The sequence below is a fragment of the Euprymna scolopes genome, chromosome 17, assembly GCF_053919585.1.
Source record: "Euprymna scolopes isolate OS-2025 chromosome 17, ASM5391958v1, whole genome shotgun sequence".
Taxonomy (NCBI): Eukaryota; Metazoa; Mollusca; class Cephalopoda; order Sepiida; family Sepiolidae; genus Euprymna; species Euprymna scolopes.
The window spans coordinates 49,181,432-49,208,308 of NC_136498.1; the positions used below are offsets into that span (position 1 = coordinate 49,181,432).

A 26,877-nucleotide genomic window follows, 5' to 3' on the forward strand; every position below is an offset into this window, starting at 1 on the left:
TCCAAGCAAAGACCTTATATGTGGGCAACCCCACATATAAGACCTTGGTCAATGTAGGGGCAACCCTTCATACCAATTGTCACTATACAGCTCCCTACTCCACGGGAGTTGGTCCTCATTTCCCCTTCACTCCTCACATTAATAATCTGCCTTGTGCCTAATTTGCTCGATGGGGGAGCAAATAAATACCCTGCAATCAAAGACCATTGTCCTTGTGGCAATCTTCTGGTCCATGTAGGGGCAACCCTGCATGGGCCAGCTGACAAATCACTATCCAGCTCCCATTTCCACCTCTCGGGAGCTGGTCCCCTTTTCCCTTCCCCCTCTCCCTCTCTCTCCACATTAAAAAACGGCCTTGTGCCTAATTTGCTCAGTGGGAAAGCAAATAAATACAGCCGACCACGTGATGCCGACTTCCCCGTAGGGGAGGATCTTGTGGCCTTCGGACCAAGATCAAAGTGTAGTATCTGTTCAGGCAGATACTGCAATCAAAGACCATTGCCCTTGCGGCAATCTTCTGGTCCATATACCTACATACCAGTGTGCAAATTACTATCCAGCTCCCATTTCCCACCTCTCGGGAGCTGGTCCCCTTTCCCACCCCCTCTCTCTTTCTCCACATTAAAAAACGGCCTTGTGCCTAATTTGCTCAGTAGGGAAGCAAATAAATCTCACCCGACCACGTGATGTGCTTTATTTTTATTTTTCCTCAGATGCAAGCCCGAGCAAACTTGCTAATTTGCATACGCGATCAAACGCTGCTCCTGCTGCTAATACAATCGCTTGACATCTATCCTTCGACTTCTTTCGGGAAGTTTTTGCGACCAGTCACCATTTCGAAACCTGCTTATCACTTTGTTTCCTCGTTTCCTATCACGCAATGGCAAATTATAGCTTACTGGGCGTGATTAAATTGAACAGCTGCACATGCCAACATAGATTTCTTCGAGAATTCAGTTTTGGAAACATTTTCATGGAATGTCACGTGATAATGTAGACCCACATTTCAGTCCCTTGGCGGTGTTTGACGTACATTTCCCGCGATTTAAGAGCGACATGTTATTGATAAAACTAAAAACACGGCGTTTTCTTATGACTTAATTTTCCTAAACCATGTGTGGAAATTTACTTTCAACTCAGATAATCTCTTTCTATATATAAAGCGATTTATTATGTATGCATGTCCGTCTAAATTTCCGAATCTTGAATATTTAGACTGTGTTAACGAATTATTTTAAGGATAAATATACTTTATTATTATTATTATCCCAGACATATATGTTTCATCCTTACAGAATCTTCAATGTGGATATAATTTTTCCGCTAATTATACAATTCGTACACAAGTCAACATTTAACTTAAATTCGAACATTTTATAGTTATCACGATCATCGTAACGGCTATGTAGAATAAAGAGAAATAAAGCTTATTAGTTTTATTTTGTGTTAACTAATATATAATAGGTTCCCATATAGTGTTCCACAAATCCAAGAGACGGAACTCTCGCTTTTGTTTTAAGCCGAAGACTTCTTATTATATTTCTTCAAGAACCCATTAATGATTGCGTCAGCATAAAACATTAGTGTATGTAGGTATAAAAATAATGGTTAATATCATCGATAAGCACCAATAATCGATAAATCCAATGAAGGAAGTAACAGGCGATTTTGACTAAAGTTAAGACCTTACACAGCCTAACATCACAAGTGCATTTGAGAAGTTTTATTACCACACAAGCAGAAAGTCAGTAGGTTATTTGATAAGACGGAGACATCAATGTTTCTGTTTAGAACACGATTGAACGATAATACTTGACGTTTGCATTTTAAACTTTAATCCAAATATCTCTATATATATAAAAGTGAACGTGTCTGTGTGTGTGTGTGTGTGTCTGTGTGTGTACATTTTCCAACGCAATAACTCTATCAATTTTCAGTCTACAAACTCGAAATTTGATATACAGGGTACTGAGATTTGGGAAAATCTTTGTAATCCGACTTCAACGATTTGACCTTTGAGAACTCTACCACAAGTTTGAGAACTCTACCAAAATCCTCCGCCAATTTTTGGTCTAAACACTTGAAATTTTAGATATAGGTTCCTTGGACATGGATCTAACTAAATAACTTGATTTAAGCCCAAAACAATAAATGTTAAAGGGTTATAATAGGGGTCAAAATTAAAAAAATTGACCGCTTTTTTTTTTTTTGCTCAACATACACTTCCAAAATACCCCGGGCAACGCCGGACTGAAATACTAGTAATTTTATAAAATGAAAAGTCGGTCCTCTACAAGGCAAGATAGACTACAATGCATTTTGGACTAAGTCTGTGTGGGTAGACACGTGAAGCTTCCTTTCGGTGCATCGCGATGGGTCCACAACTAGAGAAGGCAATCAATCGATTAGATTGAAAAAAAAGGGGCGATTTAGCTGACAATAAAAAATATGATAGTGTTAAATATTTGTTGATTATTAGCAACGTCGGGTCTCCATATTAGTCTTAATTTAAATAAACTTCGAATTAATGAAACGAATGTTACTTTTTTAAATGTACCTTTTTTAAGTACCGTTTAGTCGACTAGATGGTAGAATTGGATTTTGAAACAATTCTTATTAAGGTGTATAGTAAAGTCATTTTTTTTACCTTAACGACATCATATTAATTAACATTTTTAAAGTGATATACGTAACATAATCAGGAAATGTCATAAGGTATTATACTTCTTATATAGACTGGAAGGACCTGTGGAAATTCCACAGAATGAGAAATATATTGAATCAAAAAATCTGTTTCGATTTTTCTGGATTGTCCTCAAAATTAGTTTTTTTGAACAGAAAAACTAATAACACGCAGCAAATATGAGTTTATTTACTTTCCTATAAAAATAGTGTCCATTGTATCTTAAATATAGAACGGGCCCAACTGAGATAAATTAATAAGTATTAATAAATACACAGAAGATAGTATTGTACTACATAGTTCAATACAAATGATAAAATCATATTGTAAGAGACAATCTTTTATGTACAACTTCAGTCCAGCAGTGCCTCTTGGCAGAAATGTTTTTTTTTCTCGCCTATTTCTTTTGAATGTTCCGTTTTAGGAAAAGTTTCGCTGACTTTTTTCTTCAGGAAATAATCGTTGCATGTCGAAATTACTATAATATTCTTTCAAACACTATTACAACAACGGTCATATATTATTATAATAATAGTAAAAAACGAGGCTACATCAAAGGGAGGTCACTCTTATATATTACTCCCGAGTCGCAAGATGGACTTTTTGAAAGTCAGTTCTCGCGAATCTGACCTTTTTTGAAGTAGTTTGTCGTTAAAAATTGTATTTGGCCTTTTAAAAGCTTAACTTACGGACTAATTAAAGAAGGGACAAGCAGTATATTGTACAGACTAGAAAGATCCCATGAAAATAACAGGTCCATCTTCAGGGAACAAAAGCGTTTTATTTCTTATTTTTTTCTTTCTTGCAAATAAAATCCGCGTGTTTTGTCCAAGGCGTGCCGTTGTTGTTGTTGTTGTTGTTGTTAAACGTACGAGATGTCAAAAAAACTCTTCTGTGTAAGTGTCTTTTTAATTAACGTCTAGTGATTTATATATATATATATATATATATATATATATATATATATATATATATATATATATATATATACTTTTAATGTTTGTCTGTGTGTACAACTCCCTATGACCAAAGAAATATAAAGTGTCTATAGTGTGCGTACAACTCTCCTGGTAAAGAAATATTAATGCCCATTGTAGGATACTTCTGTCAAAGGAGACATCATATTTTGTGTGTAACTTCTAAATATAGCATTCTTCACATCATATATACATCGAGTTATGGTTATTAGCATATTAAATTAAATCATTTTAAATAATTAGCTCGATTATATTACTTATTCGACATAATAGCCTCGTTAATACTGTACTATATAAAAAATATAATTTAAAATGTAATTATTACGTTTATTTTCATTTCAATATATATTTTACTAGCAAAAGCACCCGTCGTTGACTGGGTTCAAAAACAGCCTACAGAAAATGGACTCTGATTTATTAAAGTATGATACTTATGAAAAGGAAGGGTTGTTAATTTGGGTTGAATTTGGAGGTATCAAAACCAAAGCAAAATATTATGAAAGTAAAAATAAAACAGATAAACCCCATAATTTATTATACCATACCTGTTCACACACTTATCACAATATTCAATGGGTCTATATTAAAAAACCTTGTTAAACTTTGTAACATATTTCCATTCTATGAGGTCTGGTGCGAACGAACACTCCATAATTTTATACGTTTTCTTTTTAATTTTTAAATTTTTTATTTCCATACTTTGTGGACCAGGCGCGAACGCAGACCCCACAATTTTAATGAACCATCGTTCTACCAGATCAAACATACCCATTCCTGTGTCTCGATACATCTTCTATCATTATATGTAATCAGTTTTTTAAATAGTCAACCATATAGGAGCCTAATCGTGACCAGACACACACACACACATACACACATACACACAGACATTCAGCTTTATATTATAGATTTAACTTAAATTGACGTATTATTATCGTAAATCTTAAACCTTTTAATTTTCAAACCAGAAAACCAAGTGGAATAACTGTGATAGTTTAATTCTTTGAGACCTTATTAAATATTTTCTATAATAGATTTGTTTTCATTTCGAAATATTTTTCTAAGTTGAATTATTATTTTTATTTTTAATTCAGTGGTAATTTTTTTTCACTTATTCTTAATTTTTAAGTAAACTTTTGGTACTCATGCAGAGAGTGAACTCAGAGTCCACCCGGTTTTCTCCGGAACATGACGGCAACAGCCGGAGTAAACCGAGCGTCGCTGAGGAAATTAAGCCGAGCGTCGCCGATGAAAGCATAACAAGAAAAGAAAACCTACCTTAAATTTTAAATTTTATTAACTGAAAGAAAAATTTTATAATAATATTTTTTGTTTTGTTTTGTTTTTGCTATATATATATTTGGTACTCATGCAGAGAGTGATCCGTGCTGAAATAATAACGTTATTATTTAAAAAGCCATTCTGAACATGGAGAGGGGAGGGTGTTTTGTACCTATTCTGTACTTTAACCTTACAATTGAATAAAAAAAAACATATCATAAATCTTTAATTAAACGTGGACATACGATTTTTAAAAAATAGCGCGGATTACTCTCTGTTTTAGCTCCATATATTTTTTAGATAAATAATGTTAAAGATTTTTTGGTCAGTGTCAAATTTCTTTCTAACTCCTCAAAAAACTTTAAAATGACGACTTTTATAGGTTTTCGGTGTTTTTTTTGTTCTTTTTTGTTTTTTTTTTACAAGGTAGTCACCACTTATCAAGGCCCGGAAGCCACTCGGGAATGAGTGTTATTGCGTATACAGTACGTTAATGTTGAGATTTGATAAAGTGTCTACTTAAGGGGCGATTCATCACGAATTTGTTTATGTTGTACTTGAAGACATCCAAGTTCTAGTCAGGTGGGAAACAGGCAGCCGGAACAGAGTTCCACAGGCGTGAACTTCTAAAAAAGAAGCTTTGTTCATGGAATCTACGTTTTGGTTTTGGCACAGATAAAGAGTGGGGAAAATTTTTGACAGTGGTTTCAGCTAGACGGGTGTTTTTCGTGAAAGATCAGCGAGGGGAGACCAGGGATTGGAGCTCAGACGAGCACCTGTCATGGAAGTAACGATAAAACAAAAGCTCGCAACGTCTCTGTGGTGCTGAAAGCGAATATCACATTTAAATTTGGGGCATGATATGAAGAAATTACTTTTTCAAAAAGTGGGAGATCACTGTACTACATAAATTTGACGTAAAATGAGCACCCACTTTCTGGCCACCTAATAATTTCTTCATATCATAAAACAAATTTAACTGTGATTTTCGTTTTTAGCACCCCCGAAAACCGGCACTGTTTTTTTTGTTTGTTTTTTTTTTAACTAAAAGATTCGTTCATTTTTTTATAAGGTAGGACGCTAATAATGCCGTCAGTAAGCTTACATGAGCGATTTTTTTTAGGTGGGTATTCAATTATAGAACTTATATAGTTTTTAACAGGTGATTCTGTAGTTGAATTTACCGTTTTTCCGTAAGTAACGTGCCGACATTAACGATTAAACCATTATTAGCAGAATCGTTTAATATTTCACACGAATTCTGTTTACATGAGGGGGCTCCACAGCCCCCTCATGTAAACAGAATTTTTGTGAAATATTTAACTGCTGAAGCACCTGTTAACAACTATACAAGTTGTATAATGAAAAAAAAAGTATGTTTTTGTAAACTTACTGAAAGCATAATTAGCGTCCTAAATTATGAGATGAAAAAATGAACGAATCTTAGTAAAAAAAAAAAAAAAAAAGCGCCGGTTTTCGGAGATGCTGAAAACGAATATCAGTTAAATTTGTTTTGGTATGAAGAAATTACGTGGGCAGAAGGTGGGTGCTCATTTTACGTTAAATTTACATAGGAAAGTGATCCCCCACTTTTTGAAAAAAATTTCTTTATATCATGAAAACTACTAATCTGCCCCAAATTATAATGTGATATTCGTTTTCAGCACAACCGAAAACCTTTAAAAATGTTTTTTGAGGAGTTGGAAAGAAACTTGACATTGACCGATGTTTTTGTTCGAGAAAAAGTAAGTCAAATAAACACTTTTTTTTGTAAAGTTTTTTTTTCAAGAAAATTGGGGGAAAATATCTTTGTTTTTTGGGGTGTTATTTTTATTTTTTTTTTCTCAAGGAAAAACCTGAAAACTAGAAAAATTGAAACAAAACTGGGTGGGATAGATTTCTTTTCTTTTTTTTCTCATATTAAAACAGATATTGTTGTTTCCTCAGACCGTTGTTTTATTAATGGTGTGTGTGGTAAATCGTATTCCGCATTCGCGCTGGAGGTCTTTCTGTGTTGCTCGTTCAAAAGAATTGGCAAAAAAAGGTACCAGTCCGGATGATGTAAAGGTTCGGCATGTAGTAGCCTGACACCTCCAGACATAGCCATCGCTTACCTTTCCTTGTCCACAAGATGCACAAGTTTTCGTCCGTGCCAGGAATTTTTTTCTTGACAAACGTCGAGGACTCTAGTTGGTGTTTCCAGCTGTTCACTTAAGGCTGTAAAATTCATCTTTTTTTTTTGGGGGGGGGGTTCTGACGTCAAAGTACGAAATGGTGTGCTTTTTTTTAAACTAATTTATTTTATTTTCTTCCTCTTCCAAATTGTCGTCTGCTGCTTTGAATTTTCAACTCGTGCGATCGTGCGTAGCGTTGAAAACCATCGCGCTACATTGTCATTGGTTCAGCTTTATGTTTCGTCAGACGGCTTAATTTTCTCGGCAGACGCTCGGCTTACTCCGGCTGTTGACGTCATGTTCCGGATAAAGCTGCGCGTACGCTGAGTTACGTCTGGATCACTCCCTGCATGCGTAAAAACCTTTTCTATTTGTTATTGTTGAGTTATCTGGGTTTTTTTTCACTGTATTTAGTAGTTTTACGCCGATATAATTCATCGTTATGTTTATAAATGTTTATTTTTTATTTAAAAAAATTACAGCCATTGAACTATAAGTGGTTTGTTTGCCATACTTATAGGTAAATGTGCACTGAACGGATACCATAATACTTAAAGTTAAATTCAAATTTTGATGTATCTTAATTTAAACGCGAAAAAAAAACAATTGGGGCGCTGAAAACGTACACAGTAAAACAATACGTTGTAAAATGCGCTTATGGTTGTCAACGGGTTAATATAGATTTATTTGTAAGAAAATTGCGTTAAAATAACTTAAACGTAATACGGAAATGAACGATGTAAAAAAAATGCAGAAAGTATTAACAATTTTTTATTTGGATAATTTAAACGCGAAAAAAAATTGGGGCGCTGAAAACGTACACAGTAAAACAATACGTTGTCAACGAGTTAAAGATTTATTTGTAAGAAAATTATGACAGTATGGTTGTAATATAGAATCGTTGCAAAGCATCCCAACCGTTCCCATGTTAAATAATAATTTCTAAATAATAGCGTTAATATTTTAGTGCGCAGGTCAAATTCTGCAAAAGTAGCGATTTATGTTTATTTCTTTACGCTGTTATGGGTTTATGTTTATGTACGCATACGCAACCGGAAGTCGTAACCGGATGTTGCGTTACAATACCCGTTACAAGGTCATTTGAGTTTTATAATTATATAGATTTAATATAAAATATATTTTTTTTACCATATATGATATCACATACATTGCTATGGTATAATTATTATCATAAATCGGAATTTTCTTTAGTTTTTCGACCCCTCGGCATTGACCTTTGAATTGTCGACTTTTATAAGTTTTGGGGGACGCTGAGAACGAATATTGCATTTATTTCTTGCGCAAACGAGTAGTTATTCATATTTGAAGACATTTACTATCCAAGGTATTAACTACAGTTTGGCAAGCAAGATGGCCGCCCGTGCATTTACTAAAAAACATCAAAAAGAGCCAAACGAGCCAAAAAATGACCCCAGGCCTCCTTTCACTTTCTCATGATTGGACAAATAATTATTTTTATGATAACAAGGTCGATTGCTATTAGTTGCGTGCTCTCGTGCAATGAATGAATGCGTGAATGTAGGATTTACATGAAATTCTTAAAGATGAACTAAAATGACTGATATATAGGTTGAAATGACTTAAATAAATAAAAAGTAAATGACTTAGAATGACTTTAATGAACTTAAGGATGAATTGAATGACCTTAAGAATGACTTGAATGCTTAAAAAAATAACTGGAATCCTTCAAAAACAACTTGAATGATCTGGAGAATGACTTGAATGGATTTGAGGCTGACTGGTTGTAAAATGGGTGATCATTTTACATTAAATTAATACAGAAAAGTGACCCCCACACTTTATATTACAATGAGTACAGCATGTAGTAAGAACAGATACTACAATTTGATCTTGGCACAAAAGGCGAAGAAAAGGGTATTTATTTGCTCCCCCATCGAGCAAATTAGGCACAAGGCAGATGTTTAATGTGAGGAGTGAAGGGAAAATGGGGACCAGTCCCCGGGGAGTAGGAGAGCTGGATAGTGACAATTGGTATGAAGGGTTGACCCTACATTGACCAAGATCTTATATGTGGGGAAAACCCCACATCTGGTCTTTGCTTGCAGTATCTGCCGGAACAGATGCTACACTTTGATCAGCTTAAAAAGCTGCGAACTTTGAAAAGCTTAAAAAGCTAAGAACAACATCTATTAACAACAGATCTTAACCAAAAAGGCCAAGCACAAAAGTGTTACGGGTAGACCGACCGACAGACCGACCGATGGATCGACGGACCGACGGAGTGACTTATAGAGTCGCTTGCACGCGACCAAAAAAAACAAAAAACATTTATTTTCGTTTTTTGACACAAACCGATTTTTTCTTTCATCAAATCTGATAATCAAACCCGTCACAAATTTACCGTTTGCATGGTATGAACTCCTGGACCCTGGGACTTTTTGAAGAAATGTTAGTTTCAATAAAGTCGCGGATTAATTTTCTATGATAATTAAATCTAACATGAGAACCCACACGTTGATTCCCCCCCCCCAAAAAAAATATTGTTTATATTGGGGTGGAGGGGGATGTCGGCGTCGACCGGGGGGAATGTTGAGGCGTTGTTGTAATTGTACTATCTAGAAATGTTTCCTGTGAAGGTATGTTTTGCAATGAGCATAAATAAAAGACAAGGTCAGATGTTTAAAACCATTGGCGTAGACCTGACATCAGACTGCTTCAGTCACGGTATGTTCTACGTCTCCATCAGCCAGACAGCCTGGCTCCAAATCAAAGAAGCAGAAATGTAGTTTACCACGAGGCTCTTCAATGAAAATTTCTACAAAAGGATATGATGAAAAACTGATATGATCTAATTGTGGTATGTTTTCAGTATTCAATGTGTTAGATAAGATTTAAACATCGAGTTGAAATTTACTTCCCTCTTACAACATCCACTTACTGGAAAAGTGCCCACAAATCGCGTACCTAAGTGTGCAGAAAAGTCCCATGCGATGCACGGGTATCTTTGCTAGTATATATATATATATATATATATATATATATATATATATATATATATATATATATATATATATATATTCTTTTAATGTATATTTCAATATTTCTTCCAAATTGCCGCAATTTATTAAGCTCAATAAAAACGGATTTAAATTTTCAGAACATATACATCAGAATTAAACATACCAAACCAATGTGTTAACATTCAAGTCAAACAAGTGTTGATATTTATTGATATATTTAATTTCCTAACATCCGGGTTACGTCAGTAGAGCTTCTTCTGGTATACTGTAATCCAGTATGTCTCCCAATTCAAAAGTGACCAGTAGCCATATAAATGTATAGTATTTAAATAAAACATGAGCATATATATATATATATATATATATATATATATATATATATATATATATATATATATATATATATATAATGGGTTAAGAAATTCCAACGAGAGAAAGATGGCCCTTATTTGAATATATATATATATATATATATATATATATATATATATATATATATATATATATATATACTAGCAGAAGCACCCGTCGTTGACTGGGTTCAAAAACAGCCCACAGAAAATGGACTGTGATTGATGGAAGTATGATAGGTTATGAAAAGGAGGGGGTTGTAAAGAGATAGGTTTTGATACTCAAAAATTTTACCTTAAGCAAAATATGATTAAAGTAAAGATAATTTTCGCGAAAATATATATATTTTTTATATCAACTTTGTTTCCATTCGTAGCCAAGAGTGACCAACAAAATGATGTTTCCTTACCCAGAGAAAATGTTATATACATAATAATATAAATATACAACAAATAAATGTTACCATAGTCAATAAAAGTTACTTTTACGGTAGAAAAGTTCATTGGTTTGTATTTTTAAGTAGTTTGTAAAAAATCTTTTTTTTTTTATTCACGAACCGGTTTTAAAAAAATCAAAATGGCAGCGACTTTGAAATGGAAAGCCCCGTTTTCAATTTGAAGGAGGGGCACCTGAGCATTGTGTGTTAACAATTTAAGAGAGTTCCGTCAACGTAAGGAATATTTATAAACATATTTTAATGTTTTTCGTTATTTTGTGCTTGAGGAATATTCGATTATGGCATGTGTAGTTTATATAAAAATTCATTTAAGTAGATATCGCCTCAAATTTCGTTTTAATTTCGATTCGCTGAAATTATTTTAAGTAAAGAGCATTAAAAACTATTTAAAAACAAAAAATAAAGATGAACTGAACTTTTATTGACAATGGTAACATTTATTTCTTGTATATTTATTTTTTCGGGTTGTCATTTGTTGGCTTTTCTGCTAAACACTCTTACTAAATAATATCGACAAAATATCGAAAAACAAAGAAGCAAAAACAGTTCTGAGAAATAATGAAGCATTACTTACTTTAGGAAAATAATCCGAAACAGCAAAATGGGATATTAAAAAAGTAAACACGTAATTACTTTAGTTTTTTAAAGCAAAGAATCGATATAAATATGAATAAGAAGAAAATGGCGCCCTTTTCAAGCAGAACAGCTTCGTTTCAGTTTTACAGTATTGAACGGCGTAGTATTGCGCCGTCGGATTCAGGATTGTACTATTGTAATGTAAAGAGCACGCAAAAAGGATTGTAATCAACTGAATTCCTTCTAGTACACTGACAAAACAAGCTTAAACAGATATATAAATGAAAATAAAAAGGTTATGTGAATGTTTTTAAAAAACATATCATTACGTGAGCAGGATTTGCCCTTCTTTTGACACGATAACAAGTAACGTTCTTATTTTTTATTATTTATCTATTTATCTATTTTCGAAAGAGTGCCACGTGCAAGTGGAGAAGGAAAAAAAGAGTTATGCAAAATTTGTGTTGAGAATTGTCTAAAGTTCCGACTTTGGGGGGGGGGACTTTCACTTTAATAAGAACGTGAATTTATGAGGTGAATTTATTCGACACAATATGATTCAACTAAAAAAAAAAAGCTAACGTGAATTAAGAGTGAAGTTAAGGTGTTATTGTGGACCCTCACCCCTTTTAAAAGACTTGTTAAACTTTTTGACATATTTTCATTCTATGGAGGTCAGGCGCGAACCAACACCCAATAATTTTATTATACTATATTTCTTCAAACTGAAACATAATTATCAAAGTATACTTACGCAAATAGATATGAAAAGTCTTTGTTAAAGTTTGTGCCATATTTCTATGGAGTACAGGCGCGAACTCAGACCCCACAATTTTATTATACCATCCCTATTTAAGTTCACATATACTTATCAAAGTATTCTTATGTACATATATATCAAAATCCCTTGTAATCGTTTTTTTTCTTCATTTTTTATTTCCATACTTTGGGAGCAAGGCGCGAACGCAGACCCCACAATTTTTATGAACCACGATTCTGCCAGATCAAACATACCCATTCCTGATCCTTGATACATCTTCTATTATATATATAATTAGTTTTTTTTTTAAATAGTCAACCATATAGGAGCCTATTCGTGACCACACACACACACACACACACACACACACACACACACACACACACACAGACACACACACAGACGTTCAGCTTTATATTACATATATATATATATACTAGCAAAAGTACCCGTCGTTGACTGGGTTCAAAAACAGCCTACAGAAAATGGACTCTGATTTATTAAAGTATGATAGGTTATGAAAAGGAAGGGTTGTAAAGAGATAGCTTCGAATTTGGGGGTATCAAAACCAAAGCAAAATATGATGAAAGTAAAAATACAATAGATAAACCCCATAATTTATTATACCATACATGTTCACACTGAAACACTTATCACAATATTCTGTGGATCCATATTAAAAAACCTTGTTAAACTTTGTAACATATTTCCATTCTATGGAGGTCAGGTGTGAACGAACACCCCATAATTTTATTATACTATATTTCTTGAAACTGAAACATAATTATCAAAGTATACTTACGCAGCTAGATATAAAAAGTCTTTATTAAAGTTTGTGCGTATTTCCATTCTATGGAGGCCAGGCACGAACGGAGACCCCACAATTTTATTATACCATCCCTATTTAAGTTAAAACATACTTATCAAAGTATTATTATGTACATCTATATCAAAAACACTTGTAAACGTTTTTCTTTTTTAATTTTTAAAATTTTCATTTCCATACTTTGTGGACCAGGCGCGAACGCAGACCCCACAATTTTAATGAACCACCGTTCTGCCAGATCAAACATACCCATTCCTGTGTCTCAATACATCTTCTATCAGTATATGTAATCAGTTTTCTTAAAATAGTCAACCATATAGGAGCCTATTCGTGACCAGACACACATACACACACATACACAGACATTCAGCTTTATATATATATATATATATATATATATATATATATATATATATATATATATATATATATATATATATGTACTAGACTACCGTAACCCGTTGGGTCAGTATGTTATATTAGCTATGGAATTCATGTATGAGCGTGACACTTGTGACGTAAAGAAAATAGTTTTTTTTACACAACAGAAACGTTTCTATGAAAGTATATTAAAATGAAAAAAGAATATAGATAGATTTATATGAGTCGTTCTGTTTATTATAATTGATTATTTTTAAAATTTTTTTTACTGTTACTGAATTATAAGTGGTTGGCCATACTTATAGGTAAATGTGCACTGAACAGATACCATAATACTTATCATAGTTAAATTCAAATTTTGATATATCTTCTTTTTTTTTTACATCGTTCATTTCTGTATTACGTTTAAGTTATTTTAAACCTCACTCTTCCCGCATTAAATAATAATTTCGAAATAATAACGTTAATATTTCAGCGTCCTAATTGTTCTTTTGGGGTTTTTTTTGGCGTTTAAATTATCCAAATAAACAATTGTTAATACTGTCTGCTTTTTTTTACATCGTTTATTTCTGTGTTACGTTTAAGTTATTTTAAAACCCACTCTTCCCATGTTAAATAATAATTTTGAAATATTAACGTTAATATTTCAGTGCGCAGGTTAAAATCTGCCAAAAAAGCGATTTGTGTTTATTTCTTTACTTTGTTATGGGGTAATTCTTATGCGCGCATGCGCAACCGGATGTCGTAAACCGGAAAGTGCGTTACATACATCGTTACAAGGTCATTTGAGTTTTATAATTATATATATATATATATGTATATATATATATATATATATATATATATATATATAGTCATCCACATACATAAATATTTCGTTGCATTTATATATATGTATATAGTCATCCACATATGATAATGTTTCGTTGTATCACAACTCATCAGTGCGCTAGCCGGAGATTGAACCTACAACCATTACGTCAATAGTGGCACTTCTACCCAAAGGCCCATGGGATTGGTACTAATAAATGGCCTTAACAATTGTTCATTTTAATAAACACTCGCCCACCGCTTTTACAGTGCTTCCTTATTTACAACCAAAAATCGAGCCTCGCTTTACAGCTATTTAAGTAGTGGGTGAGACACATTTGTATGTATAATATATATATATATATATATATATATATATATATATATATATATATATATATATATATATATATATATATATATAGGAATTTATAAAATATATATGGCGATTAAGCTACACTGAATATTCCGCGTTTCATCCACTCTAGGACTCTTCAGGCTTATGCGCATAAGCCTGAAGAGTCCTAGAAATATTCGGAATATTCAGTGTAGCTTAATTGCCATATATATTTTATAAATTACTAACTAGCTCTACCTACGTATTGAGCACTTTGGAAGTAAATACTTAAATTTTACGCATAAATCTTTACTTTCGTATATTAATTCTATGTGAGTAAATTAAGTAGTTATATATATATATATATATATATATATATATATATATATATATATATATACTCATATGAAAATTATGGGAATAATATTTCCACATGATGGAAAATGTAAAAGGAAAGACTAGAGTTATTCATACACACACACACAAACACACAAACACACACAAACACACATACACACACACATACACACACACACACACACACACACACATATATATATATATATATATATATATATATATATATATATATATATAAAAGACAGATACGTAGACGTTTAAATACGTATATATAGAGAAAGCGTATTTTTATATTGTATGAACACTCCTTGAGACATTTTTAATATGAGCGTGTGGTGATTGAAGAATAAACCAATGTCGTTGTTTTTGACTAACGCTTTATTGCTGGGATCGCATGGTGATACGATTCCATCAATAAGCTTTCGAGATGACAAATGCAGGGCAGGGCGTTCGAAATATTGAATGATAACAACAAACATAAATAAAAATCCGCATTGCATTTGCTGCTACGATCTGAAGAATTTTTTTTTAAACAAATGTTTTTCTTTTGACTAGCATTTAACTGTTGAATGAATAGTCATCGATTCGGTAATACGTTTGGTATAAAATAAATAAAAAATAAATAAAAAATTAGATACTTTCGTAGTCACCAAATCACAGCGTAAGTTTGTTGTGAGAAACAAATTCCGTTTAGGCATTAAAAGTATATTTTGTTACATATTATTATATATGGAATTCTTTCGAGTTAAAATCTATTGCGAAATACATATTTTGTATTGAGAAATACACACTTAAAATATGTTTACATTAGCTATAGACTACCAAGTTATACAAAATGGCTGTCTATTTTAGGCCATATTGTATGACTTTACTAAGGTTTAATATGTAAAGCCTGTATTTCTCAATACCAGATGTGTATTTCTCAAGATATTTTAACTCGAAAATATTCCTCATATAATAATATTTAACAACAAAATTTAATGCCTACGCAGAATTTTATTTTCGCAATAAAATGACATCGTGATTTTATGACTTTACCTTTCCGTATGTTTGTATTAATTAAAAAAGAAAAAAAAAAGAATAAATAAAAAAAACGACATCGAAAACAGAAGAAGCATTCTTTATTAATTTTGATGTTTCTGATCCACTCAGCCAATAATAGAACAATATTATTATAGAGTAAATCACACATAAAAATTTAACAAAAAAAGAAAAGAAAATGAAATGAACAGACTTTATGTCTATATAAGAATTACTTTGCTACGAAGCAAGTGCTCTCCAGAATCGAGCATTTTAACATGCATTTTAACATCTTGGAATTTGGAATATAGACTTTTTTTATTTTAATTATTATAGTAAAAAAAAAATAATTATATATATATATATATATATATATATATATATATATAAAATGTATGTATATATATAATGTATGTATGTATATATATAATGTATGTATATATATATATGTATATATATATGTGTCTGTGTGTGTATGTATATATATATATGTATATATATGTGCATATATATATATATATATATATATATATATATATATATATATATATATATATTTATATACACACACATAACAAGCGCTTGAGTTAGATACTTCAAATGTAATCCTAATGTAAATATAATAGAAGACTGAAAAGTATAGACGCCATTTTTAAACTACTCTTTTCTTTCTTTTTTTTTAAACTATCTCTACCTAACTCTTTTGTGTCCCCTCAACTTTTCTATTTCAATTTTCTCTCTTTCATCATAGCTGTGATCACTCTCTCATTATCTCTTTTCGTCGCTCTCATCACTGTATTTCTCTCTCTATTTCTTCTTTGGAAAAAAAAAACAACAAAAAATTCAATGCGCACATTGTATGCTGCAGCGAGAATTATCCTGTTAGATAGAACATGTTATCAATAAAATCGATTGGTATTGCTTTTAGTTGTGTAAAGAACACATCGTGAAATATTACGGTAGAAACTTTAAAATTTATTATTTTAAAATAATTATTAGCAATTCCACGTACGGTAAATTCTGGTTGTAAATAAAATAACCGGTCACGTACTTACTGTAGATGATAAAAATGGTTAAACTTGCATTATTTTACTGACAAATCATATTGATTATAACTTCTTTTAAATATTAAATATTACATTTTCAAACGTAATGAGTAAGTAAACTAAACTAAATTATTTTTTTTTACTAATTTCTCAGCTATGTTTTCTTTTAAATGATTTATATTGACAAGAGTAACGCTTACATTACTTTAGTATTTAATCTATTTACTTGCCTTCCCACGAGGGCAGAGTTAGCCACATGGTCGGTTTTTAATGTGGGGAAAATTCAGCTCCCCCAAAAAGGGCACTCTGGATAGGAACAAAAATAAAAATTCTATTTATCTAGAAGGATTTCTCCCCCCCCCCGTGATCGAGGTCAGAACCGCGAAATGTAGCTTCAGAAAAGATACTACACTTTGAGTTATATATTTTTTATTCACTCTGAAATTTTACTAACAAAATAGAAATAAATGAAAAATTAGGCACAAGGCCACTCAAAAATTGGGGAAGAGGGGGTGTCTATGGTCATTCTCATCCCTGTACCTTTGCTAGTGCTTGATCCTGGCTAAAGTTCTCATTAACCACAATACCTTAAGCACAGGGTGGGGGGATTGTCCTACCTAAGATTCCTAAATCATATTTTGTGTGTGTTTTATATAAGCAATGAAATAAATTTGTAAACATAAGATTTTATTAAAAAAAAATACTACACTTTGATCGTAGCCGAAAAGACCAAGGAAACGTTTAATCTAATATGTCAACAGCTAGTTAAGTAACTCTATGCACCTTTATCATCCTCCAACGAAAATATTTCATGAATGTTTGAATTATTATTTATGTTGACGTTACTCATTGCCATCAAATATATTCATAGGAAAATATTTCAATAGAATTTTAAAGGGTGTTGCTCGGAACTTGATTGACCGAAATAGAAGCATTTTTTTATTTTAAACAAATGTTTTTCTTTTGACTAACATTTAACTGTTGAATGAATAGTCATCGATTCGGTAATACGTTTGATATAAAAGAAAGAATGGGAAAAATTAAAAGAAAACGGCGCCAGAAAGAAAGAGAAAAAGAGGAGAGAAAGAGACAGCGATGAGAGCTGATCTGAGATAGGGAGGGAGAGAGAGAGCGAGAGGGGGAGAATGGAGGGAAGGGGAAGAGAGAGAGAGAGAAAGAGAGAGAGAGAGGGGGGAGCGAGAGAAATGGGACATAAAAGAGTTAGGTAGCGAGAGAGTGGATTTTAAGTAGAGTTATATATATATATATATATATATATATATATATATATATATATATATATATTAGCCCTACCTCTTTCTTAGCATATATATATATGCTGCTAAGAAAGAGAAAGAAAAGAAAATAGATGTATATAGAAATAAAGTCAGAGAATTAGAAAGAGAACTCGAAAAATATAAAACTCTGAAGAAAAAGCGTAATTATAATATCACTTAGCAGGGAAACTCGACGTTACCCGGGATTAAATAAGGGTCAACAATGTTTTACACTACTTTTATTGTCATCGAAATCGGTAAAATCGCTCATTTTTCAATGAAATCGATTGATTACCTGTTCTAGTATGTAGCCCACCGCGGTGCTCAGAGAGGAAGCTTTTCATGCCTCCCCGGAGTTACTTAGCTCACAGCACATTGTCGTGTACATTACATCGTAGAGAACCAACTGTTGATTTCATAAAGTTATCTTTATGTAATGATTTGAAACGCAAAAGTCAAGTATCATGCCCTAAACAGAAACATTCGTTTCGAAAGCGTCCCGATTTCATTAAAGAACATACTGTTGATTTTATATTTATCTTGTGCGGTAATAGAGTTTCTCAAATGGAGATGTGATGCTACGCTGTATGAGGATGTTAACTTTTATCAAAATCGGACTCTTCCCTCTTTAATCGGATTCTTTCGAGTACCGATTTTAATACTTATATGAGACGCTCCGACACACAACCTATATAAGAACAGTCCGAGACACAAAAAGTACAGTTGTGTGAAATTTTGAAAAAATCGGTCGAGCCGTTTTGGAGTCCATGCAGAAGAAACTCACACGCAGACAGATATCACACACGCGCGCACGCAAAACGTCTTTTATATATAAGCAGAGATAATAATGATAAGAAATAGGGACGGATGAAGCGAGAAAAAAAAATTAGACGGGAAAAGAAGAAAATAATTTGGTTAACGAGAAAGCTAGAGAGAGGACGATCTTATGGTTATTTTGGGGAGGGGTGAAATAAGAGATAAACAAATAAGAGGAATGTGGATCCCTTAACAACATCTCAGGAAGAGAGCAGATTACAACCGTGGATCAGACGACTAGAGAATGCCCTCTTCCTAATGACACCGCGGTGGGCTACATACTAGAAATAGACTTCGTGGCTTAGTAGGGGATGCCCTTTTCTCTGCCCTGCAACCTCTCTCCCACAGAAGAGACGTTGCGAGCCTATCCTTGTTTTATCGTTATTTCCATGGCAGGTGCTCGTCTGAACTCCAATCTCTGGTCCCCCCTCGCCAATCATTCATGAAAAACACCCGTCTAGCTGAATCCACTGTGAAAAATTTCCCCCACTCTATATCTGTGCCTAAATCAAAACGCGGATTCCATGAACAAAGCTTCTTTCTTAGAACTGCACGCCTGTGGAACTCTGTTCCGTCTGCCTGATTCCCTCCGGACTACAACTTGGATGTCTTCAAGTCCAATGTTAACAAATTCCTAATGAACCGCCCCCTTAATTAAACACTTCATCAAATCTCCACACTAACGTAATGTACTTGCAATAACCCTTATCCCTGAGTGGCTTCCGGGCCTTGATAAGTGGTGATCACTGTGTAAAAAAAAAAAAACATGGGACTCTCTCTCTTTTTTTTTAATGCTAACCCTGTCAGTTCCAAAGCACCTTGGTTCCAGTGGAAAGCACTCGACCGCCCGAAAAGAAGAAAGCTTCTGTGATCAGATGAGATTACAAAACTGGCACAACTATCTGTTCATGTGGAGAGGAGAAACATACGATGTAACACTGCCTAGTGTATCCTCTATTACTCAACCAGTGCAACGTGGAATATCTTGCAGAATACATTAATAGCACAGAAGACTGCATAAAGTGTATTAAACTGCGTAAAATGTATGAAACCTGAATGAGCACATACTTCAAAGATATACAAGAAAGTCAGAAGAAAAGAAGTGAGGATTTTGAAAGAGAGAGAAGAAGAAAAAAGATTCTAAAAAGAGAAAGAGAAATGTGTAGTAGGGAGAGAGAAAGAAAATACGGGCGGTAGTTAAAAGAATAAAGAGACAGGGAAAGTTAGTGAAGTAAAAAGGGAAGAAAAAGAAGAGAGAAATAAACGGAAGAGGAAAATATAGTAACCTATCTAACTGTACAACTATAGGCCGGCCATTGGCGTGTGACTGACCCACGTGTTGTATTAAATGTCCTGGAAACGGTCGACGTATGAAGATCTGTCGATTAGACGTCTTTTTGTCTAGGTGAAGAGAAAAGGCATACCTGAGATGTTGGGTGTGTATGGCTCGTTCTTTTCCCAGATTGACGTCTTATTTTTTGAGCGTTTGACGAGGTTGAAATCTTCTTCGTCTTCATGCTCGTTTCCTTTGACTAAAGGCAGACATTCAATACAGGCACAAACAACGCACAATACAATTGTAATATATAAGATCTTAACTATTTTATTTTACAAAATTTATACAATATATATTGCAATATTAACGTACATATCATACAATTAACTTAGCACTATTGACTTCTTAAAACTAACTAACCTTAACTCCTCCTCCCATTTGCCGAGAGACAAAAAACATACGTCTTACCCCATGCTGTCCGGACGAAAAAAGAGATGGAGAAAAGTAAGGGAATTATGGGAGTTCATTCAGGCTGCTTATTTCTGTGTATCCCTCCGCTTACGACCAAATGACCCCCCTGGCCGTGCTGGGGTGTGAGATACAACAACCACAGACGGGGCACTAAGATATAGTGCCACATAACGAGAAAGGTATAGAATGAAATGAAGATAATTAAGAGGTGGTAGCGAAGAAAAGAAGTGAGAATTCTAAAGAGAGGAGGAGAAATATTTATCAGAGAGAAAGAAAGAAATATATATATATATATATATATATATATATAGATAGATAGATAGATAGACAGATACATAGATAGATAGATACATAGATAGATAGATATACAAAGAGAGAGAGAGAGAGAGAGAGAGAGAGAGAGAGAGAGAGAGGAGGTAGTTACATACCGTAGCAGGAACAAACAAACAGACAAACAAACAAACAAACAAACAAAAAGAAAGAAATAGAAAAGAAATAAAAATCCAACTCAGCATTTTTAAAAATGTAAATGAAATGCATTTATTCGTGGTTCCTCCAAAACAACGCAGTTCATTATCTTTCCAAAGTCCTTTCGCACACAAATATATTTTTTAAAAGTCTTTGTCTCCTCAATATTTGACGCTGGCCCCAGCCAATGCTTTCTCGCACTCACATTTACACGTCCATCTTCTCCAGCGCGCACTTGCTTCTCGCGACCATGTACTGCCCCTTTTCTCTCTCTCTCTCTCTCTCTCTCTCTCTCTCTTTCCTGTGATTGAAGCTCGTGCACACTTGCTAATCTGTATAATTGCTTTAACGGCTGCTTCTGCTGCTGCTGCTGCTGCTGCGGTTGCTGCTAATACCTTAACTAGCTAGCCATCGCTCGGCTGCTGCTGATGCTGATTCTCTCACACGCGATCACACGCAGTCTGTTACAGTTAAGTAATCAGAGAGAAGGAACATCATAAGCTAAAAATGAGAGAGTGGGTAAATATGTGTGTGGTACAAAGATAATTGTGCATAAAAAAGAATATGGTGCTCAAAAGAATTACAGCGATATTGACGGAGAGAAAAAGAGAAGGACAGTAGTTATCAACAGAAAAGGGATAAGTTTAGTTCTCTCGCACTGAACTTAGACGCCAGGGTCTGAAAGTGGGATATAGAAGTTAGTGCCCTTAAGAAAGCGCACTCTGATCTACAAAAAGTGCCTGCCCAGCCCTGTTGGCATCCCCCAATAAGGGTGCCTTAGGCTATTTGCAATAAACTAACCCCTTTCTCAAACAAAGAAGGCAAAACTTGGGAGGGTGGACCTGCCAGAGTTGCACAGGAACAGCATTACACCGCAGTCAACAAAGACCAGGTCATTACAGGAATGGTCTTAGCTCTGTTGATTTTGGGAGCAGAGGATAAAAAGATACGGGGACAGGGAATAAACTAAAAGGAGTTTCCCCCTTGGCACCAAATTCAACAGAGTCTAGGCCATTATTGAAATGACATTTTCCATGTTGACTTTGCCCATGTGCAACTCTAAAAGGTCCACTCTACCAAACCGTTACCTCTCATCATTCGAATGGAGTAAGTTCATTGCTTACTGCCTGAGGCAAGAAATGCCGGCGGGGATGCCCAGGCAGGTGTTCCTAGGTCAGAGTGTTTTTCCTTTAAGAGTGCTGGCTTGACTCCTTCCCTCCATCTTCCAATCTTGTGTAATATCTTCCTACGCAGCGAAGGCGTGACCTATATAGAGTTCAAAACCGGCTTCGAAACATGGTATATTATGCCCTTTTCTCTTCCCTGCAACCTCTTTCCCACAAAAGAAACGCTGCGATCCTGTCTCTGCTCTATCGTTATTTTCATGGCAAGTGCTCGACTGAACTCCAATCTATAGTTGCCATTTGCCAAACTTTCACTAAAACCACGCGACTCGCTTCAATCACTGTATACGGTTCTCCCAACTCTCTAACTGTGCCTAAATCTAAACGCAGATTCCATGAACAAAGCTTCTTTCAGAATTGCCCGACTGTGGAATTGTCCCGATTGAATACAACATGGTAGCCTTCAAATCCAATGTAAACAAATTCTTGTTGAGCCGTCTTCATAAATAATCAAATTCTACAATTTACACCGTTAACCATTACTACACTACCACTTTACATTCATTAACTTATCCTCGAATGGACTTCTGGCCTTCATAAGTGGTGACTCTCAAGTAGAAAAAACTGATAAGAGGATGAGTTGGTTAGTCTATGTTAAATGGAAAAATCGACAGGAGAACGTGCTAAAGTAAACTAATGAGGGAGGGAGGAAGGCTAGAAGAAAAAGAAAAGAAATATTAAATTATATCATTTTATTTTTATTTTTATTTTTCAGGTTACTCTTCGCCATTGCTTAAAAGACCGAACTAGACTCATAAATATCAGTTACAGCACCTGATACGGACCAGACACAAGTGCAACATTTCTTCCACTACAAAAGAAAGAGTTAAATCATCAGATAAGAAACCATAATTCGAAAATTTGCGTCAAACCAATTTACGTAGAAACTAAATTTCAAAATAACAAATTACACTGAACTCTAAAACAGCAATAACTTAATTTAAAAAAAAAGAAAAAAAAACTTTGTTTTTGATATAAATTCCATTTATATTCACCATGTGCTTTTGTACATGTGGAATATATAAGTTTGCAACCAGGTTGAGTGCTACGAGTCTTTGACTATATGTCTTTTCTAGAATAAATACATGTAGTCTTTAACAAGAACACGTCATATCTTTACGCAAGTGGATGGATACATAAATGAAATGCACACCTACAACACAATTCTTTAATTACGTGTAAGTAAATGCTTACATAATTAATTTCCTGCATTAAAAGGATTGCTATCGTGGAGGATATTATTGGAAGTTAATTAACAGATCGACGGATTAACAGTTCGGCGATATTTGGAATTTGGACATTACGTCTCGTCGCTAAGGAGTAGAACAATTAAAACGCGAACAATCAAGATGGCGCATAATGTAAGTAAACAAGTTATTTTTCTTACTTGTAATTATTAAATTAATGTGAATAATTGAATTTGATACTTATGCAGAATACGGAACGTGCTGAAATAATTAACCCATCCTTAACCTACATATCGGAAGGCGTTTTGTAACTATTCGTTACTTGCACCTAACATTTTAATAAACTGAATATACAGTAAAATTAAAGGTACTCATGCAGAGAGTGATCCATGCTGAAATAATAACGTTATTTAAAAAGCCATTCTTAACATGGGGAGGGTTTTTTGTACCTATTCTGTACTTTAACCTTACAATTGAATAAAAAAAAAAAAAAACTTTCAACGTGGAAATACGATTAAAAAAAAAATAGCGCGGATCACTCTCTGCATTAGCACCAAATTTAATTAATCTTAAATTTTGTGGAAAAAATAAGTAAAATTAAGGTGAATTAGGTGAGGTAAAATATGCGTGCGCTTACGCATACAATTGCTACCAGTGATAACCAACAAATTGCCTTGCTTAATATCTGGAAAACTATTTGTTTACGGAAAATTTAAAAGCAATATTCGTTTTAGCATACTTGAAAACCTTAGTCATTACTTTGAAGGTGATTTTTTTTTTTTTTTTTTTTTTTTTTACCAAAACTAAAAAAAAAGCAGTGTCCGTATTTTGCATAAGAACTTTTTTTTTTTTTTTAATCGATGTTTATGCAATTCTTAAGAACCCATTCTTGACATGTTATGATGGGAGGCGTTTGGTAACTATTATTTCATCTCGCTATCATAACAAGATAGCGCACAATTGAATAAAGCATTTAAATTTTATCTTAAAAAAAAAATATGAAAGCCCGAATTTTACATAATTAACGATTTTTTAAATTTTTTTACGGATTTTTTTTTTTTTTTTTTTTTTTTTTTTTTTTTTTTTTTTTTTTTGCAAACCTGTACAAGAATCATCCCTCTCCCCTCCCCTATATATTAGTGTCCTATCAATAATAATCCACTGAAAACATTGCAAAAAACGAAAGCCGTTCTGAACATGGAGGTTGGTGTTTATTCCGAAAGCCGTTTTTAGGAAGGAGGATTCTAGTTCAAGTCCGCCATGTTTTTTCAATGGGTACATAAGTTCAGGTCAATTTAATCAGATAAAACTGATTTCATTTGAAAGATAAGAGAATCTCAAATCAACACGAATGCAAATAACTTTAAAGTAAACGTTTAAACTGAAAACTGCCTAAAGTAAACGAAATGCTACTTGTGCAGTTTATGAAATAATTATTTAGAAAAATTATTTTACTGGGGAGGACGGGAACATTGTTAAAAGGTACTTTCACCTAAACATTTAACCCTTCACAGCCAATATATCGGCCTTCTAATATAATACGTTATCAAATAGTTTTGTTAATTGTCTTTTTAGATAATTATTTTTGGTGCTAAATGCACTTACTGATCCGCGCGATTTTTTAAAATCGTGTTTCCAAGTTTAATTACCGTTTTGGTAAATGTTTCGTTTAGGTCCACCTCCACAATTTTCTTTAAAATGACGACATTTATAGGTTTTCGACTATGCTAAATACGAAAATCCCATTGAAATGTTGCAGGGATGAGTAGTTATCAAGATAGAAAAAAATGCATTATGCACGGTAATTTTGGCGGCCATTTTTTTTACGCGCATGCGCGCGCGCCCTAAGCAATCAGAATTTTACACGAAGGAAAAAAACCAAAATAGCCGCCAAAATTACCGTGCATAATGCATTTTTTTCTATCTTGATAACTACTTTGCAACATTTCAATGCGATTTTCGTATTCAGCATAGTCGAAAACCTATAAATGTCGTCATTTTAAAGAAAATTGTGGAGGCGGACCTAAACGAAACATTTACCAAAGTTTTTTTTGAGTTGCTCAATATCCTTACTACACCACCTCGACATCCGGGAAACGCTGGATACTCCTGCTAGTCTGATCTAAAAGATTACGATTCGTAAACTGCACGAGCGTTTTTTTTTCCTCGAGCTTCAACATTAATACTTCGAATTCTTCATCAATATCCTCAAATATAGGCAATGAAAGCCGCTGGATACCTAATCCGTACAAGTAGAACATGAATATCATTTTCTAAATGCATTTCAAAGGTAATTAGATAACCTTTTAATATTAAAAAATGTCACTTCTATTTTACTTCCAACTTCATTTTATTTTTTATAGTCGGATTTTTTTTCTATCAAAATGAACGTGAACGTAGTTTCCCATTAACCGAACAACGCATTTCCATTTATTGTCAAATCCTTTTAATACTGATGTCTTTTGATATTGCTGAAAGAGGTGGAGCGTGATTGTTGTTGTCAAGTGGATAATGACATTGTTTTACGACCTGGGTTCGAATCCAGTTCGCTCCACAAAAATCACTTTCACTTGGGATGTTGGTATCCTCCACGTGGTCCCTCCAGCAAGTACCCGATGTCTTTGAAAAAAAATTGTACTATAAAAACACTGGAGAAACCAATGTCAACAATAGTATCTTCGTATGCGATGATACCGGAAGAGGTTATAAAAGAAAGTACCGTGAATATTTGGTACTGGTGCATTTTTTTTTTAACCATGCTGAAATCTTATTGAGAAGGCCATTATTAACATGTGGAGAGGAGGGTGTTTTGCAACTATTCTGTAATTTCACCGAAAAACTTTAATTTAACTTAATTACTATTTAAAAAAAAAAAAAAAAAAGCACGATTCAATAAGTGTGCAAGCGCTGAATTTTTCTACAGGTAGAGGTGAATTGGCCTACTGAAACAGTGTTAACATCCAGGAGTCTGTTGACTGCTGTCACCAGTCGTTTTGTTAAATTCATTAGTATCTTTTACCATTGAGGAACTGGTTAAAATTATTATAAAAATGATAAATCATGGAAATTCAAAATGGCGGACAATGTAAGTAGAACTACATGAGTGATGGGTAGAAAAGCGGTATAATTATCAAACTTTTTTTTCTTTCTAAAGAAC

The 26,877-nt window shown here is 33.6% G+C and overlaps 1 protein-coding gene across 3 annotated transcripts in view; it reads left to right on the plus strand.

Moving 5' to 3' along the window:
• Nucleotides 1-26,877, plus strand: part of LOC145296750 (protein SLC31A2-like) — a 373,171-nt gene that overhangs the window by 188,940 nt on the left and 157,354 nt on the right. For all 3 annotated transcript variants that reach the window (XM_080142786.1, XM_080142785.1, XM_080142787.1), the window contains one exon: nt 23,249-23,894. In XM_080142786.1, the coding sequence (XP_079998912.1) occupies nt 23,883-23,894 (12 nt within the window). In that variant the 5' untranslated portion in view covers nt 23,249-23,882. The remainder of the gene's footprint in view (nt 1-23,248; nt 23,895-26,877) is intronic.